This window comes from Lonchura striata, chromosome 1 (assembly GCF_050655825.1).
Source record: "Lonchura striata isolate lonStrDom1 chromosome 1, ASM5065582v1, whole genome shotgun sequence".
In the NCBI taxonomy this organism is placed as follows: Eukaryota; Metazoa; Chordata; class Aves; order Passeriformes; family Estrildidae; genus Lonchura; species Lonchura striata.
Window position 1 is genome coordinate 51,098,478 of NC_140703.1, and position 17,794 is coordinate 51,116,271.

Here is a 17,794-nt window from a genome sequence, read left to right on the forward strand (position 1 = left end):
TGTCACTATATTCATAGATTTACAGTTCAGTGAAAAGCCAAGACTTTACCATCATCCTGCAATTAGGACTGATAATCTAGACAGGGTGAAAAATTAAAAGGCAGTTCAATCAAATTAATGGGATGTCTCTCCTCTTGATTATACTTATTTTTACTCGAAACAAATTACAGTTGCAGAAGAATCACACAAAAAGTCATCTCAGCAATCTCATCACCAACATGCACCTTACAACACTGAGACTCAGAATAATTACCAACATCTCCCCTTCTTCTTTTCACCTTCAGGCTAACAGAGCTACAGGAAGGAGTTAACTCCGTGTGGAGGAGGAATACCCAGTAGTACCCTCCAATGAGGAGAGGATACACCAATCTCTGCTGGCGGCTTAGGAATAAGTTGCTAAATTGCAGTGAAACACATCTATTCCTTGACAGGAAGGTATCTTAGAAAGTACAGGAGAAAAAAGCAGGATGAAAATACCTTCACCCTTTGACCCACAGACAGTACCCATGGATGGTAAGCTTGAGTATTATCATCAAGTTTGGTTTCCAGACAGCAAACTGTTGACTGCATTACCCACACAACACTGAAAGAGTTTTGCAATAGGCTACCACTTTCTTACTGCATGAAGATAGACAGGTGGAATAGACAGGAGGAATTTCATACCATGAAAAAATAGCTCAAATGTTCTTAACGTATTATCTTGTCCCCATTTCAGTTTAGATGCAGTTAGTGGTCCACTTAACCTGCTACAGTAATATATTTTAAAAATAAATATAATAGAAGTTCCTTTTGTAGACAAGGGGTTTTTTAAGCTAATGAAGGTACAAAGATATGCAAAAGTCTTCATCATCAAGGAAATGCATTTATGGCAGGGTGGAACAGTACACAAGTTTCCAAAGATACTAAAACATAGCTCATTCTGCCATGTAAGTTATGCAAGCATCATCTTTAGTAACAAAAATCAGTACTATCAAAAGCAATCACGATATAACAAATCGGCCATCTGTTGGACGCTGATTTATTGAGAGACACTGATTCAGAACCCCTCCAATAGTCAATATATTTAATGCTCAGAAAGAAGATAAATATGAAGCCACACTGCATTTAAAGCTCTTCCCTTAGACAGCACATTGAATCCATGTAAAAATATGTGCCCCAAGTTTTTTTCAGGTAGGAAAGAATCTGTGGAAGCTTCTGCTAGGGAAAGAAATCCAGAACTGTTGCATGAACTCCAGACAGAATGTCAAACATGTAATTACTTGACATATTATTAAAAGTAACATAGTTATTACTTAAGGCCCTGAAGGAAAAACCCTGACACAGGATAGGTACACAGGTGAGTATACTTGAACTTTTTTTTGCATAGTAAAGTTCCCAACAAAAACTGTACATTCCTTCAAAAAGGAAAGCCACGAGGAAAATAATAATAAATGAAAAACACAGATATATCATTCTATGCAAAGAGAAAAAAATGAACTCTCTTCTCAAATGCACTCTCAAACTTCCTCTCCTTTTAAGTGGTGACATTAAAATTGATGAATGCTGATAGCAGAGAAATCAACAAATTGGATGTGAAGTAAACAGGCCATTTAAAATACATAAATGCACATTTAAATTAAGTCTGTGCTGATTTTCAATTTGTAAAATCTCATATGCACTCATTTTGAGTGTCATACCAATTCCCCTCAAAAAGAAGTTCACTAACACATTCATGATTACAGAACAGCTTACAGAAACAAGAATTTATTTTAAATTCTACTTTCTTCAAAAAGGCTTTTATTTTTGCTAATTTTAGCTTGCTTACAGGATCCTGTGTTTCATGGGTACAACTAAGGCTTGCCAAAGTTCTTTCACAAGCTAAAGACTGGCCAGTGAGATCTACCAGTAGTAACAGAGCTTTAGTTAAAAAAAAAAAAAAGAAATTCCCTTTGAAAAATTACACATATAATTATCCAATGAACATGACATCACAGTATTTACTCTCTTAGGTAATTTTTAATTTTATTTCAGGCACTAAGATTAGAATGGACTGAAACTTGCTGTATTTAATGTGACTTTTTCTGCCCTGTCTCTTCTGAAAGTGTTGACCATCTATACCCAGTTTATCTTATACTTTCCTCTTTTTTCCTTTGTATCTTGCTGTGTTGACCATCATTTTAAAAAGTCGCACACTTTCAAATTCAGGCCATAAACTAACCTCTGCTGTATCCCATGCCACTAGGGAAAGTACAAGGTAATGTTTTCAAAAAACTACCCACTTAATATTTTTTTGTACATAAGGACTGGGGCATTACACACTTTAATAAGCAAATGCATGGAAACCTGTACAGCTACCTTTTGTAATACCATTAAAGACTAACCTTTCATAACTGTCATCTGCTCTCTACTTCAAAGTGTGCACTCTTTGAAGCTGACCTGGTGTTGCTGTTTGTTTTTTGAGTTGCCTGGCAGAGACATCTGAGCAATAGAGAATGAAAACACTGGGAAAGCATCTTTACTGGGTATCCCAAGTTAGCTGAAGAGTTACAGAAGGTTATTCCAAATAACAGCAGCAGTGGCACACAGACTGCCTACAAACTAGAAGGAACTAGAAGCCAAGCAGATGCTACCTCCTCTTCATTAACTGTAAAAGCAGATTATCAAGGTTTTCACAGGTAAAGTAAAAAAATAAATTAAGAAAAATCTAAATGTACTTGTTTTGAAACTGAGGGGAGTCTTCATAACTTAAAACTGCATTAACAAAGAAGTCAGATTACCAAGAGTTGAAGTAACCTGAACTAGTTAGCTGGAGTACCCTCTCATATGTGAAGATAGGAAAAAAACTCCAAAGTTTAGTAGTTTTCTTCCACTGTGCTTACTGCTGCTTACTTTAGCTTTTAAGGGGGACAGTCTCTCCTGTGACTGCAGATGTACAAATAACAGTAACATGTTCCATTAAATGTTGAATGCCAAAACCTACATGCAATTAAGCTTGACCAAACAGTTTCTAGGAGCTTGAACATATTTGCTTTCCTGACAAAAATTCTGCAAACAAAAGCTCCTTCTATAAGTCATGTACACGTGCCTTTGGTACATGTCCATCAAAAAGATTCCTGCCCTGGGAGATGAAAGCAGGCTTCTTCTCTCTCTCTCCCTGGTCTGACTGATCAGGCAGTAATAAGTCATGTTTAAGTGATGGGAAACCACACAAACACATTCTTGGGCAACAGGTGACAAGAAGAAATTTCAAGTGTTCACCACTTCTCCGTCTCTCCTGAACTCTAATTAAGATAGAATCACAGAATTGTTTAGGTTGTAAAAGACCTTTAAGATCATCGAGTGTGACCATTAACCCAGCACTTGTATGTTCACTACTAAACCATGTCCCAAGGTGCCACATCAATAAGCCTAAGTACCTCCAAGGACAGTGACTCTTCTATTGTCCTGGACAGCCTGTTCCACGCTTTACAAGTGTTTAATTGAAGAAAATTTTTTCTAAACCCCAATTCTAAACCACACAATTGGTTGTCCTTTTGTCACAACTTGAGGCCATTTCTTCCTGGCCTGTCACTTGTTACTTTGGAGAAGAGGCTGATCCCCACCAGGAAGTTGTGGAGATCAGTAAGGTCCCCCCTGAGCTTCCTTTTCTCCAGGTTAGAAATCCTCAGCTCCCTCAGCTGCTCCTCATCAGACTTGTGCTCCAGACCCTTTACGAGCTCCACTGCCCTTCTTTGGACACACTCCAGCACCTCAATGTCTGTCCTGGACTGAGGGGCCCAAAACTGAACACAGGATTTGAGGTATAGCCTCACCAGTCCTGAGTACAGGGGGACAGTCCCTGCCCTGCTCCTGCTGGCCACACTCTTGCCAGGATGCCATTGGCCTTCTTGGCCACCTGAGCACACGCTGGCTCATGTTCAGCTGGCTGTCAACCAGCACCCCCAGGTCTTTTTCCGCTGGGCAGCTTTCCAGCCACTCTTCCCTAAGCATTGAATGTTGAGACCCAGGAGCAGGACCTGGCACTTCACCTTGTTGAACATCATCCAGTTGGCCTCAGCCCATCCATCCAGGCTGTCCAGACTATAGAGTCTTCCTACCCTCCACAGATCAATGTTCCTGCCTAGATTGGTGTCATCTGCAAACTGAGGGTGCAACTTCCCTTCCCCCTGCCTTGTCTGCCCTTTCACAGCAGTGTCCCATTGTGCAAACACACTTTCAGAGAAAAGCAAGTACCAGTCTTTCATTCCAGCTTTTCTCCTGATAAAACTCATGCTGTTCATTAAAGGAAGGAATTTTAATGCACAACTTCGGCCCACACCTGACACAGCACAAGCACGGAGCACCTGCCTTAGTCCTCCTGTGCTGGCAGCCTCGTGGCACACAGAGCAGCTGCTGGGCCACCCATTGCTCACATGGCACCCAAGCAAGCAAAACTCCAGCACTCAGACCCATCCTATTTGGTGCCACCATTCCCTGGATTTGTAGATATAAAATGTATCCTAGCAATGAAACACACAATAATGAGCAAAAAAATAAAAGTAATTTAAAAATGCAGCCATGTCCTTTAGGTTGCAATCATGATGCCAGACTGAGTACATTACCTGGACAACTAGGGATTTCTGTATAGGTTATTTATCAAACTAGCTTGTTGAATACATTCACAAATGACTCAAGTGGTATTAGAGAAAACTGAAATGAACTAAGGACCTTGCTTGCAGCTCTACGAGGGACATGCTTCAGAAAGACAAAATGTTGTTCATAAAAATAAAATTATCCTTTTGCAAGAGATTCTGTTCCTCTTGAGAGAATAAAAATATCACAATGAAATAGCAAATACTACTGAACCACGAGCACTAAGTGACTTTTGTATGATTTCCCAACAGCAGCCAACATTCAATACCAGAGGCAAGCTCAGGTTTCAAAGAATAAAATGTTCTGCACAGAGAGAGGGCTTTGCAGGACATGCAGAGTATCATTACCAATGCATCTCATTCTGTGCTTATTCAACTTGTGTGGGTGTGCCTTCTACATAACCATCTGATGTGTGATTTTACATTTACACTTCCTATGCCAAAATCAGTAACAAAACCTCTTAAATTAACTGATCTTCTGAGAGCAAAAGTAGCTTTTAAACAACTATGCTGAATATAGCATAGGCAAATATATGTACCAGCTTATTTCAACAGACTTTCAGCCATTCTTATTCATTATTCATCTGAAGCTTTCCATGAAACTTCCAATGGCTTAATGAAAAACTGTCATATATTAAATTGCTAATAATTAATGATAACATTTTTTTCCCTGTGATTGCACAGCTGGGTCATCACATACAGAATACTGGTCTGGATTAAGAGACCTACCATGATTTTATTAATATTTTCAGATAGCTTAACACACAATGTTCTACATTTGCTAAAGCTTAAAATAGCAGATTGCTTGATTGATTTATCAAATCAAATTAATTGCTTCCATATGATTTGCGTTTGGTTTTTTCCTTAGTTTTGTTTCTTGGAGTTTTCCCTAGAGCTACAGAAATTAAAAGCAGCTTTTAATGTATGCAACCTTTCCAAAACCACACACAGGAACATCCACATGGGGCCAGATCAAAAAACTGTATCAAGTCAAAGATCTCATCCTCCCTTATAATCCCAAGTGGTTGCCTAAGGAAGAGCAAAAATAGACAGAAAATATGCTTCTCCCTTGTGGACTCTCTAAGCTAGATGTGGTTTCCACATACTAAGTAACTCTTAAAAGATTTCCCTTCTTTTAAGATTTCTCCACTATCCCTTGAATGCAAGTAAACTTTGATTATCCACATCATCTTTTGTCAAGGAAGCCTACTTCCCCTTCATTGATTATTCATATAACATGACATGAAGTGACCAGTTGAGTCACTTGTCTACACCATCTGCTAGGCTTTTTTTGTTTGGTTGGTTTTTGTTTTTTGTTGTTGTTGATTTGTTTGTTTTAAGCTTGCAACTTAGTTCAGCTCTCCTGTTCAGCCATCACCATTCAGGAATCTCAGTGTACTTAACTAAGCCTGCAGGGGAAGTTATTCCTACTTTTAGTCAGAGAGATGCTATGAGGGTGAAGATATTCCAGTTCCATAGATCTGCTCTGGGGGAATTTGGGCAAGTGAGAAAGTGGGAAAAAGGAAAATTATCCAAGTCCAAAACTTCATATGGTATTACAACACCAGCAAATGCCAGATTAACCATGGCAGCACAGTATGGTGCAATTGTTTTTCCTATTCCTAATACTTGTTCCTGCAATACGTTTGGGTCCTTTTTTTCCTTGGTTGTTTGTGCTTTTGCTTGTTTGGGGGTTTTTTTGACTGGCACAGAACACTGCCTTCATAAAACTTCTGACCCCTTTATCTCAGGACTGACCAGTATCAGTTATTCCAGAAGTCATAATTTCATACACAAAACTGAAATTCTTCTGATTTTCTTTTTCTCATTAAAGTAACCCAAATTTCCTTTAATTATGTACATAAAAAGAGCACAGTTTCTGAAAAAAATAACCTGAAAACTACTACTAAAAGCTGTTTACAAGAGGAGTTAGCACTGGTATATTTGGACAGATTAGGATTCAGTTGTGGAATTGTACAGCGATTCTCAACTGCACAGATCCATGTTGAAAATACATGACAGCTTCAAGTCAAACCACACATAAATAAATTGCCTTCTGTTAGCTCAGGCATTTTTAGCTAGTGCTTTACCAAGTACATCACTCACCCCCAAAAATTATCACAGTTGAGGGCATCTTACATCAGGTCACAGAGTTAAAAAGAATACATTACTGCATCATAAATCTGACAAGCGTATTTCAGTGGTTATTCAGAGGGAACAAGTGGCTGTCTGCAATTTAATAGCCTTTGCAAGAGCAGAAGTATTTTGAACTTGGACTCCCTTTCCCCGCCCCAGTTAAGTATTTTATCATATAACACATTGGAATCCACGTCAGTTGATGCATATCTGTGCGTACTGGGTTCAAAGGTGTGTGCGTGTTTACATTTGTAGGACGTTTCTGGAAGGGAAAGGAAAGAGGAAATATCATCAGCATTAGTCAACCTTCTTACTCTAGTCCCAGAAACTAGATGCAGCAGCTTTCAAAATTTTGCTTTCTGAGTCAGGTTCTGATACCACACTCCCTCCCTGGGCAGACAGAATGGCAGGGAGGGGGTACAGGGCAGGGCTGTCAGGAGGACTGGCTCTGCAGGAACCTCATATGACACCCAATAAGCACAAAGTCCAAGTCCTGCCCCATGGATAGAGCTAATTCCTGAAACTGCAGAGTGGGGTGGAGAGCTGGGCCCGGCAGTCCTGCTGGGCTGAACCTCAGCCAGCAGCCAATTCTGGCAGCACTGACCAACAGCACCCAGGGCTGAATGCAATGGTGCATGGGCGTGCAAGATGGAGCGTGTCAGAAGGCTGACAGACCCCACCACTCCCCCTTTCCTCAGCACTTATGATGCCACCTCTATAATACTGCTGTCTCCAGTCTGGTGTCTCACAGTACAAGAAAGACACTGATAAACTGGAGCAAACTGAGTGGAGATCACCAGGAAGTACATGGCTGGAGATCCTGAGCTTGATCATCCAGCTTGTTCAGTGCGGAGAATAGTTCCCCTGTTGGGTTTTCTTTTTTTTTTGTTGTTGTTGGGATTTTTTTCCTTTTGTTTCTTAAAGACAACAGATCTCTATCATTTAAAAGAAACATGCCTTTGTGTGGTTAAGCTTGGCTGCTATCTAGGGCTCTATTTCCAACCCTCCACCCCTTCTTATCATCTATCCACGTGGTGAGACATTATTTTGTTTAATTGGTTTCAGTGACGGCATGAAAACAACCCTGTAAATGCAGTTTATAAGAATATTTGAAATTGTTATTTCATTGCCAGTTGCATTCTCTACCAGTCACAGCAAAAAAAAAAAAAAGCACTAATATCACTTCACAGGATACAAGAAGTGCTCCAATTAAGTAGTAATAATAATTGGAACAGACATCTCTGGAAGGAATAAAAATGGCCAGAAGTAGGGTTTTGCATGAAGTATGATCAAAAACTGTCAATACACTGTTCAGCTTTACTTTCTCTATTTACAGAATATGGTTAACTGGCAAACCCCTGTATCCATGGAAAACTTCAAAAAGTCAGCCTCCCCCCTATTTAAATATAGCAGCTCTTCCTGTTGAGTTGTCTGCCGAAAAACTAACTGAATTTCAGCAATTTAGCAGTAAAGTACAATTTAGAATAATACAATAGTGAACTTGCATACATGTTTCTGTGTAATTGATATTATAAAAAGAATAAGCTTGTGTTAATTAAGTCATTCAATTTCCAACATCAGACACAACACTTTTTTTTATGGAGGAAAAAAGAGTCTTCACCAAAAGATGCAGGCTTTCTCTTTACCTTCTTTTGTAAGGAACTCAATCCTACTCATCAAAAATGCTGCCTTCCCTCTCATGCATTGTTTTATAAACTAGACACACTTCTGTTAATACAAAAAAACATTGAAAAAGCATTGTAAAGGCCTTCAGAAATAATGGCTTTGTACCACCACCTCCCCAAAAAAAAGTTATCCCAGGGATACTTTTGAAATGTAATAGGATCAAATATTACAACTTTCAACAAACCAATTCAATTCAGCAGAAAGCTACTGCAATCTTCTTCAGGGAATCATTCACTTCAGTAGCAGAACTACCTGAATTCCAGTATAAACCTATGGGATCTGTGTCACTAGGGATACCTGAATTGCTTTTAACACAACTAACACACGCTGTATGTATTGTCATTCTGAGTTGTTCAAACTCCTCCTGTACATGTGTAGATACAGGTACAGAACTCCAAAGTTCTTCATTCTTAGAGCAGAATCATCTTCACAAAAAAGCAAACGCTATCGAAAGTATAATCTGATAAAGGAAGTGTAAATTATTAACTGTTAAATTACTCAACAGCAAAAGTGATCTGAAATATTATTCATAATGACCAGAAAATAAAGCAGACAGATTAAATAGCACCACACCCAACACTTTATAGACTTTAAACCTAAGAATTGGAGGTAAATTTCTAGGTATGGTCCAAAGTCTGGAACATATTTTATTGCCTACAATGTTTTTACTGGAATGATTTGGTTTGTGCAGATTAGTGACCTGAGCATGAATATTTTAGACTTAAGCACATCAGTTTCACAAGACTGAAGAAAACCAATTTTTTCTTTATCTCTGCATTATTGTCCTAAGTACTAAGAGAAGTAAAACATGCAAAATGACTGATCTTGAAATTATTTACATAATTTTAAAAAAATAGCAATTTCAATATTTAGACTCTACCTACACCCATGAAGCAAATACATTTCTATGACAATAGCCATAGCAAAAAGAGAATTTACTTACAAGAGTAAGAAAGAGAAATACACTTACAAAGTTGTAGAAACATTTCTAGAGTCAATCTGAAGTGCTGCACTTTTCCATTTCAATGGAACTGTCACTAGGAAATTTAGTTACCACAATAAAGGCCTATTACAACCATATGTGTAAAAAATGTGATTTCCCTGAATATAAATGGGGGAAGACCCACATCCATTGTCCTAATTAAATTTTGGTTAAATTGTTTTTGCATTTCAGTTCTCAAGACCCACAAAAAGCTGTCTCTTATTTGTTTCACCTCAGCTTGAATTCAAAGATAGTTTCTAAAATGCTGAAGTCTTTGGGATGATTAACTCTTCAGTCACATAGGTATAAGCAAGAGAATTTAAGCATGTACAAGTTTTGGTCCAATCATTTTCATACTTAATGCACTAAAGCACTTGGCTTTCATCCATCTTACCACTTTCTATTCTATGCAAAATAAAAAGGCAGGAAAGGGTGGTTCTATGTTGTGTGAGTGTTTTGAGTTGGTTGGATTTTTTTTTATTTTGAGGCCAAATTAGAAAATAAGTTTTTCAACTCATTAAAATGCACGTTTCTTGGAAAAATAAGCACAGCAAGTTCAGGCTCAGCTCTATCATACTCACATGTTACAAGCATTCAATTCTTGAGCAAAAAAAAATTTCAAGATGATATATTAACTAAGCAAATGTATTAGATATGAAAGACCACAAATTCAGTATTACTGACAGAAAACACCATCTCTGAACTATCTGTCCACAAACTGATCTGCTTTCTCTCTCCTTTCATTGTTGTTTTTGAGGTTGGTTTGGGGTCTTGATTGGTTGGTTTTTCAAGACTGTCTCATTTGAGCAAAATATGACAGCTCTTCCTGAAGGGCAAAATAAGATAAAAAGTCCCAAAAGAGTGTCTCATCATCACACCTCAGGCTTTCAGGTAGCTGATTTGCCAGTTTACAGAGTTGGGTGAAACTGGTAAAGCAAACCTAAAAATTTCCTCCAAACACTGAGATGTGGTATCACTTTTACAATTAAAGCTCTCCAAACAACCATATTTCCAAGAGCCCTGACAACAGTTTTCCATTCAAAAGATCATCTTTTCAGGAATTTCTGTGTAGATTGCTTTCTTCAGTGGTCTGCCTAACAGTGTTAACATTCATTCCATAGAAGAGAAATTTCACTTTGCCTTTGTTTACCTAGCAAAAAAAAAAAACAAAACACCCTGAGCAGGAAACAGAAGTGGAATCAGGAAATGCAGCATATTCCCCAGGACTAGACAGGAAAAACATTCAAGTAATAAGAAACATCAACTACTATTAGAAAAGAATATTTTTTAATTCAATATCTACTATATCAGGAAATAGTGTACAGCTACTTCCTACCACAAAATCAGTGATTCACACTGGCAGTATTGTAATTTAAATTACAGGCTGAAGAAGACAGGTACTAGAGGGCACTGTGTTTAGCTTAACTCACTGCTAGAAGGTTTCCCTTCCAACAACCCCTAAAAGGAGAGGGTTTCTTAATAAGAGAAAAGAGTTGTGATATGCAAGGTAATGATTCTGTACATATGCTTAAAATACTTAAGGTTGGTATAACAGTTCACTCTTATATAATCAGAAGAGTGAAATATATCCTGCTCCAAATAGAACAACAGGTGCAGAATATGTGCTTACAGCCATACCACACAGCAACTATTTAATTTTCTCAGATTTTATTTTGAAAGCATCTATTCTCTGAACCACTTTTTTGGGTGGTATTTTAAATTCAGAAAGTGTTATCTCTGAACTGAAATAGAGAGCCAGGCTCAAAAGCTCAGCTGAAATGCAGGAACACAAGGATGAACATGGCATGTAACAGTTGTTACTTCTCTCCAGTTGGCTTTAGTTATATAGAGCTTTATGTTACAGAAAGCATGGCATTTTAATTTTCCAAGGATCATTTTTTGTTTAGGAATTCATAAAAAAAGATTATTCTAAAGAAACATTAAATGGATTTATTCAAAATTTTGAAATGCCAGAACCAAAGTCGTAGCTCTGTTATTTCATCTCATGCATGCACTTAGACCCACTTCAACAAAACTTCTCCAACAGGGTTTTCTGTTTGCTTTACATAATTAACATATTACAAGACTGATAATGAATACGTGGAATAAGTGCAGGCCAGCAAAAAGATGAAGGCCTTATCCAAATACCAGGTTCTGCAAGGTGATGATATACTTCCAGCTATCTTGGGAAAAGATAACCAAATGGTTTGGGTTGCAAGAGACCTTAAACATAATCTACCTCCAACCCTTCTGCTATGGGCACGGACACTTTCCACACCAGACCAGATTGCTCAAAGCCCCATCTAACCTGGCCTCAGACACTTCCAGGGATGGGGCGTCCACAGCTCCATTTATTCCAGTGCCACATCACCCTCACAGTGAAGGATTTCTTCCCAATATCTAAAATTAAACCCAGCCTATTACAGTTTAAAACTATCACCCCTTGTCTTATGCATTTTCATGACGAGTCCCTCTCCCTCTTTCTTTTAGGCTCCTTTTGGGTGCTGCAAGGTCTCCTTGGAGCCTTCTCTTCTCCAGGCTGAACAGCCCCAGCTCTCTCAGCCTGTTTTCATAGGAGAGGTGCTCCCTGCTCATCTTCATGGCCCTCTCCTCCAGAGTCATTCCAGCAGGCCCACATACTTCCTGTGGTGGGTGCCTAAGAGCTGGACACAGTGCTCCAGGTGGGGCCTCAGTTTTTAGTTTCATTCAAGACATACTCTAAATATAACAATGTAGTAATAATATTAGTGGCAGCCAAGTATTTTAATTTGCTCTCTTATTGAAAAATAAAATTAGTATGGTAAAACTTCAACCTCAGAAGTCAGGGCTGTGGTAGCTTCAAAAAAGTTAGCTATTTAGGATTTTGCAGTAAATTTTCTTCTTTTTTTCCCTTTAGTTTAATATTTTAATCTATTAACTCACCATTTTTTAAATTTAATATTAGAATTTAATTATATTCTTCAACTGGAGATCTCATTTTACAGAATTATAATTTTTTTCATGTAGAAGAATTAATTTGCTTCCAAGACAAATTTGAATTTACACTCTCTCTCTGAGCATTCAGGCTGCCTCCTTTAAAACTGATAATTTCAATAACAAACACCATCAGAATTGATACTTGGTGTCTGACTATGTGAAGTCTCCCTTATAACTCCATGGTGTGATTTTATTAAGAACCCTTCCACAGCTGGGAACAACTGGGTGTGTCACGCCTAAAGAGCTGGGTGAGGAAGTGCTTAATGTTTTTAAATAGCAACCATGCTGACAACAGAGAGTCACTAAGCTTGTATTACATTCTTACTTTGACAGAACCAAAAAAGAATCAAATGAAGCATTAAGACAATCTAGCATTAGTAGAAATAAATTTAAAAACCTTCACTCTATCTGCTGGGTTTTAAAACATCTCCAATTAGAAATAATAAAACACTACGCTGAGAAACAAAAATCAAATATACCAAAAGAACTGAAGAGGGACACACATGCATTTACACAAATAACTAGCCACTGAACAAGATGATATGCACATGACTGCCAGACAGCGTATGTGAGGAATAAGCCCATCTGGATGATCCTTCTTGGAACACATGACATATTGCTGTACTATACCACTGAGCAATAACTTCTGCAGATTTACAGAAAGACTGAACTATAAATCTCAGACACTAATCCACACTCCCATTTTTACTAGCAGAGAAGAAATCATCCATGCCATGACCATTTTTCCACACCACCCAACTACTAATCTTGCTGATCTGGCAAAGCATAAAGTTTGCAAGGGTTGGAGCAGCAAGTGGTAATTTTAGCCAGGCTTTTTCACACAAACTTCTAAGCAATAAAACTTTAAGGAGCTTTTTCTTTGCAAAAAGGATAATCACTTGGAACTGAAAGTCTGGGTATATAAGGGGATTCTTGCTTCTCTTGCCCCAGATTACTTCTAGTAATTATAGAGGAGGGTTTCACATCATGCCTGTGCATCATCTCAGTTGCAAGAGAAAACAAAATACAAGTGAAAGTTGTAGCCTCCTCACCAGATAGAAAGATTATTTTCTCGGAACAGATTCTGTTCATGAGGAACTGAGGGTCTTGACCTTAACTCAGGTGACACAAGAACACTGCACCATGTAACAGTTTAGTAACTCTGAATGGCTTTGCGGCAGTGTTCATCAGACAAAGTGCTGCCAGCAAAGGTATGGCAAAAGGCAGCAAGCACACTCTGGAATAAAGTACAAGGAGAAAATAACTCTTCCTGTTGGGAAGGAAGCCTGCCCAGGGGGCACAGGATGGCAGTCAGATGGCAACAGCCTGAGGGCATATGACTTCCCACAAGGTAAAAAGGAGATACCACACATAACTGCCAGGCAGCAGAGGCAGGAGCACATGGAACACCACTTCACACAGCTCATCCACTTCAAAAGGGAGCTGTTCCTCCTGAGGACTTGCTCAGCACAGAGGTGTCAGATCAATTGAACAAGGGTAACAGGGACAGAGATGCAACCTCCCAGTCAGTGTGAAAGACTGGTTTTGCTCTTACATAAGATGACAACTCTCGTGCCCTCTTAGCAGCAGAAGCAGACCCACCCTTTTAATGGTACCTTCCTCTGACCAATTTCGACATCCAAGGCAAATCAAGCACCTTGTCATACCTGACAGTACATGCATGTCCTACCAGCACCCTGTTCTCTGCCACCCCAGTCTGTTAAGCTGACTTTTCTAAGCAACAGTTTATTTAATCTGTTTTGGGTAGATAAAAAAACCTGTGCTAACAGCGGTGCAACAGCAGAACACAGCAGTCCTCTTGTGGTGTCAAAATACACACTGCTTCAGGCACACATTGATGTTATCCCATACAACAGATCACAGCTGCTTTAAGATGTGGGCAATTAGCCTCCGGTGACAGCAGCAAAATGAATTTGCTTAGGAATGTTAGAAATCCAAAAGTTAAATGTAATCTTTTGAATATGTCAGCAGATGAAAAGTTTTCCTTCTTGGTGACAAGAAATAATTTACTTCTAATTATGTAACTAGAGTTAACAGTGGGTAAGACAAAAGCAAGACATGAAATAGCACCCCTTTTCTGAGGCCTGGCATCCTACAAGTTTTGAAGACATTTTTAATTCAGCTTGAATGTATGAAATGATTTATTTCTATTAGATAATAAAAAAGAAACATCAGATAAAAATCCTGATCAGACAACATTTCTCTCCTGACACAAATATAAATCTGAAAATCTTCTGAAGAATAGCTTGCCCTCTGGGCAATAAAATTATTTCTGTAATTAACTTTTTGATGGAGAGAGTTATCTTTGTGCAACTTACTTCTTTCATTTCTTGGAATAAAACTTGCTTCCCATCCCTCTCCAACCTCCTACCTACATCAAAAGTACTAGTATATTTAGGACACCACTTTACTCAGATACATGCATGCTCAGATACAGAAGTTTTGAATTACTCTGGAAGCATTTAATACACACTCTGGGACTGTCATATGATATATAATGTGTGGAGAAGCAAAGTCATACTGAAACAAATTACAAGAACATGGTTGTATGGCTGGCAGCTCTTTTGACTCTAACCCAGACCCCCCACACAGCTGTCCATAAGAAGCAGTCAATAGTTAAATCTGCTTTTTTGGAAAACACTAATTAAACCATTGCTGAGAAGGTATGATATAAAACCATTGTTGCCTCGTGACAACTTCAAATTCCAGCCTTACTCTCTGCTCACAAAGCCGGGAAGGGAACTGGCGGTGCTGAAAGACCCAAAAAGAGCCTTGGTTACAGACCCACTGGATGGATTTCACAGCTGACCTCTCCTGGGCGCCGCGGTTTAACGTCGGGACGAGTTGGACAACCTACCTTGCACAACAGTTCGCTATCTCAGCCTCCCTGGGGTTCCAGCTTGTCACTATTGACGCTGAACACCAGCTCCTGACCGCCTCCAACCCTTCCCTCCAACCCTCATACCCTTGGAGCAAACTTCCACCAAAACAACTTTTGCTAGGGCTTTGTGAGTAATTTAAGCACGGCAGAGGTTACCAACCCTCCGGCTTTTGGCATGATGTAGGAACTGGCAGACAGAATACCAATGTCCTGGAAGTGTGCCAAGTCCCTAAACAGCAGATTAGTGAGAAATTACGTTTCGGGTATGAGTCAAAGATGGAAAACACATTGCCATCTCACATATCAGACCTCAAAACAGTATGAACTTTCATTCTGAAACCAGGCAGAGAGAATGTCAACAGGCTACCACTCAACCCACCTATGAGAGATTTCTTTCTAATTAAAGCAGCTACATGTCATATCACAGTATTTTTTCCTTGTATTTACAGAAGGATTACTGCCTGTTCCTCTTTGATAAAACTGGTAATTTAAGACAGGAATCAATCCTTCACATTTAACTTGACAGGTTTCCAGCAAAACCCACTAAAGATTTTATTTTTTTTAGAGACAATAAATCCACCCTTTTGTCCCAATATAATAAAAACAGTTAACACTGTAACAAATCGATGTGCCCTAGGATGATTTTTACCTCAACTCATTTATCTTAGAACACCTGCCTGCACAGTAAAGTTTCACCTTAATCTCTCAGAAACTGGCAATAAAATTCTTATTAGGAGACAGAGCAGTCTTGAAATATGAAAATCCACTAAATATATTTTAGAACCAAGCCACTGCTATTCCACAGGAAAACTCCCATCTCCATAAATATGCCAATTACATGAAATTCAGTACTTAATTTCTACTCACACACACCCCTTGACAGGGCATGTGACACTCAGAGACAAACATCTAATTAATACTTGGAGTGGCAAGACCAGCAGACCTTTAGGCACACTATACCTGTGCCGCAAATCCATTTGGATAAGTATCAGAAGTACCACCTCAGCCTTTCAGATTTAGATCGGTAATCACAAATCATAAAGAAAAGTAATGCCTTTGATATTATTTAACAATTTTGCTCCAAGTCTAAAATAAAATGACAGTTTCCATCTCAGATTAAATGCTGTAAATATTCATTAACAATTAGTTTCCTTGTAAGGTAGCTATTATAATACTACTTCATTTTTTAAATTACATTTCTGCAAGTCTAATCCTTTAGCTTTAACAAGGCTTAAACCCTCACCACAGTATTCAAAACTGCTCATACCAGATTAAAATAAGAATTTTCCATAGGCAAACATTAAAAAAAAATAGACTGTGAAAGAGCTTAGAGGGAGAAGGGAAAGGAGAAAACAAAACCACAAAACTCACTTGACTGTAACTCGATTGGACAAATCCTGAAGATCTCCTGGGTGAAAAAGCTGAGCTTCTTTCAGTCCAATGTTTTCACAGGCTTTCAGAAAAACATTTATATTATCCTGCAAAGAGAAGTAGAAAGCAGTTGCTCAGTTAAGAGCACTAAGCAGATTTTACAAGACGATTAGTACTAGCCTTTAAATGTCAAAGTCCAGCTCACATAAATGAAACTGGAAAAGCAATCTTCTGGATCATAAACGCTGGTTGTTTCTCATGCACACAGGCAGGCTGGGCTGCGATCGCAGGGACTGAGGGGTATGTTAAAGATTACCTGGCATAAGGCAGCAGTGAGCCAGTAGGCAGCAATCTCCACTTTGATGTCAGCTCTGCTCAGCAAACAAACGCCCTCTTCCTAGCTTTGCACGACAAGCCTCACCTATTGCCTTTAAAAATAACTCCAGCTACTGACATTCACCACCCAGAAACTCTTGGCAGGGAAGGAAGAAGAGGAGGGACTCTTCGTTTCTATGCTCACAGACTGATGAGGGAATACTGCACCTGGAGTCTGGCTTTGGTTGCTGAGCAAAGCTCCGGAGAGACAGAAACCAAACTGTATTCAGAGCTGCTGCTGCTGTCACACTTGGAGGGGGGGCTTCTTCCCGAGTCCCTCCCCTTCCCCTTCCCACACCCCCTCCTCAACTTCACACCAGTCTGTTACAAAACATAGGTGCAGCACCCACTCTCTGCACCTGCTGCAGGATGGACCAACCCATGACAGAAATGTTAAAAAAGAATAAATATAATGATATATACAGAGATTATACAACTTGTGATCTTTTTCCACTTCATGAACAGTGGGCAATAGGCAAGAAATTCCTTCTCGTTAAGGCGGAATGCTATCAACAACAAAAGAATGTGCCCTCTTGTGCACTTGCTTCCTTCAGCTGCAAGCCAAAGGAAAAGGTACACGAAGTTACTTAATTCATAAGCTACACACAGCCCTGTCATTAATAGTTTCTAAGTCAAGGTGCTGGTATCAGAATTTCATAGTATAGAGAAGCTCTGCTTTAGCAATTTAGTATGCTTTAATTTTATTTTTTCTTACACATAATCAACAGTTATTCCTTCACTTAAAATTCATTAAAA

The 17,794-nt window shown here is 38.9% G+C and overlaps 1 protein-coding gene across 33 annotated transcripts in view; it reads right to left on the minus strand.

Annotated features, from left to right (window-relative positions):
• The window catches only part of LMO7 (LIM domain 7), a 132,775-nt gene that overhangs the window by 57,221 nt on the left and 57,760 nt on the right, over positions 1-17,794 (minus strand). For all 33 annotated transcript variants that reach the window (XM_085593931.1, XM_085593833.1, XM_085593855.1 and 30 more), the window contains one exon: positions 16,664-16,770. In XM_085593931.1, the coding sequence (XP_085450057.1) occupies positions 16,664-16,770 (107 nt within the window). The remainder of the gene's footprint in view (positions 1-16,663; positions 16,771-17,794) is intronic.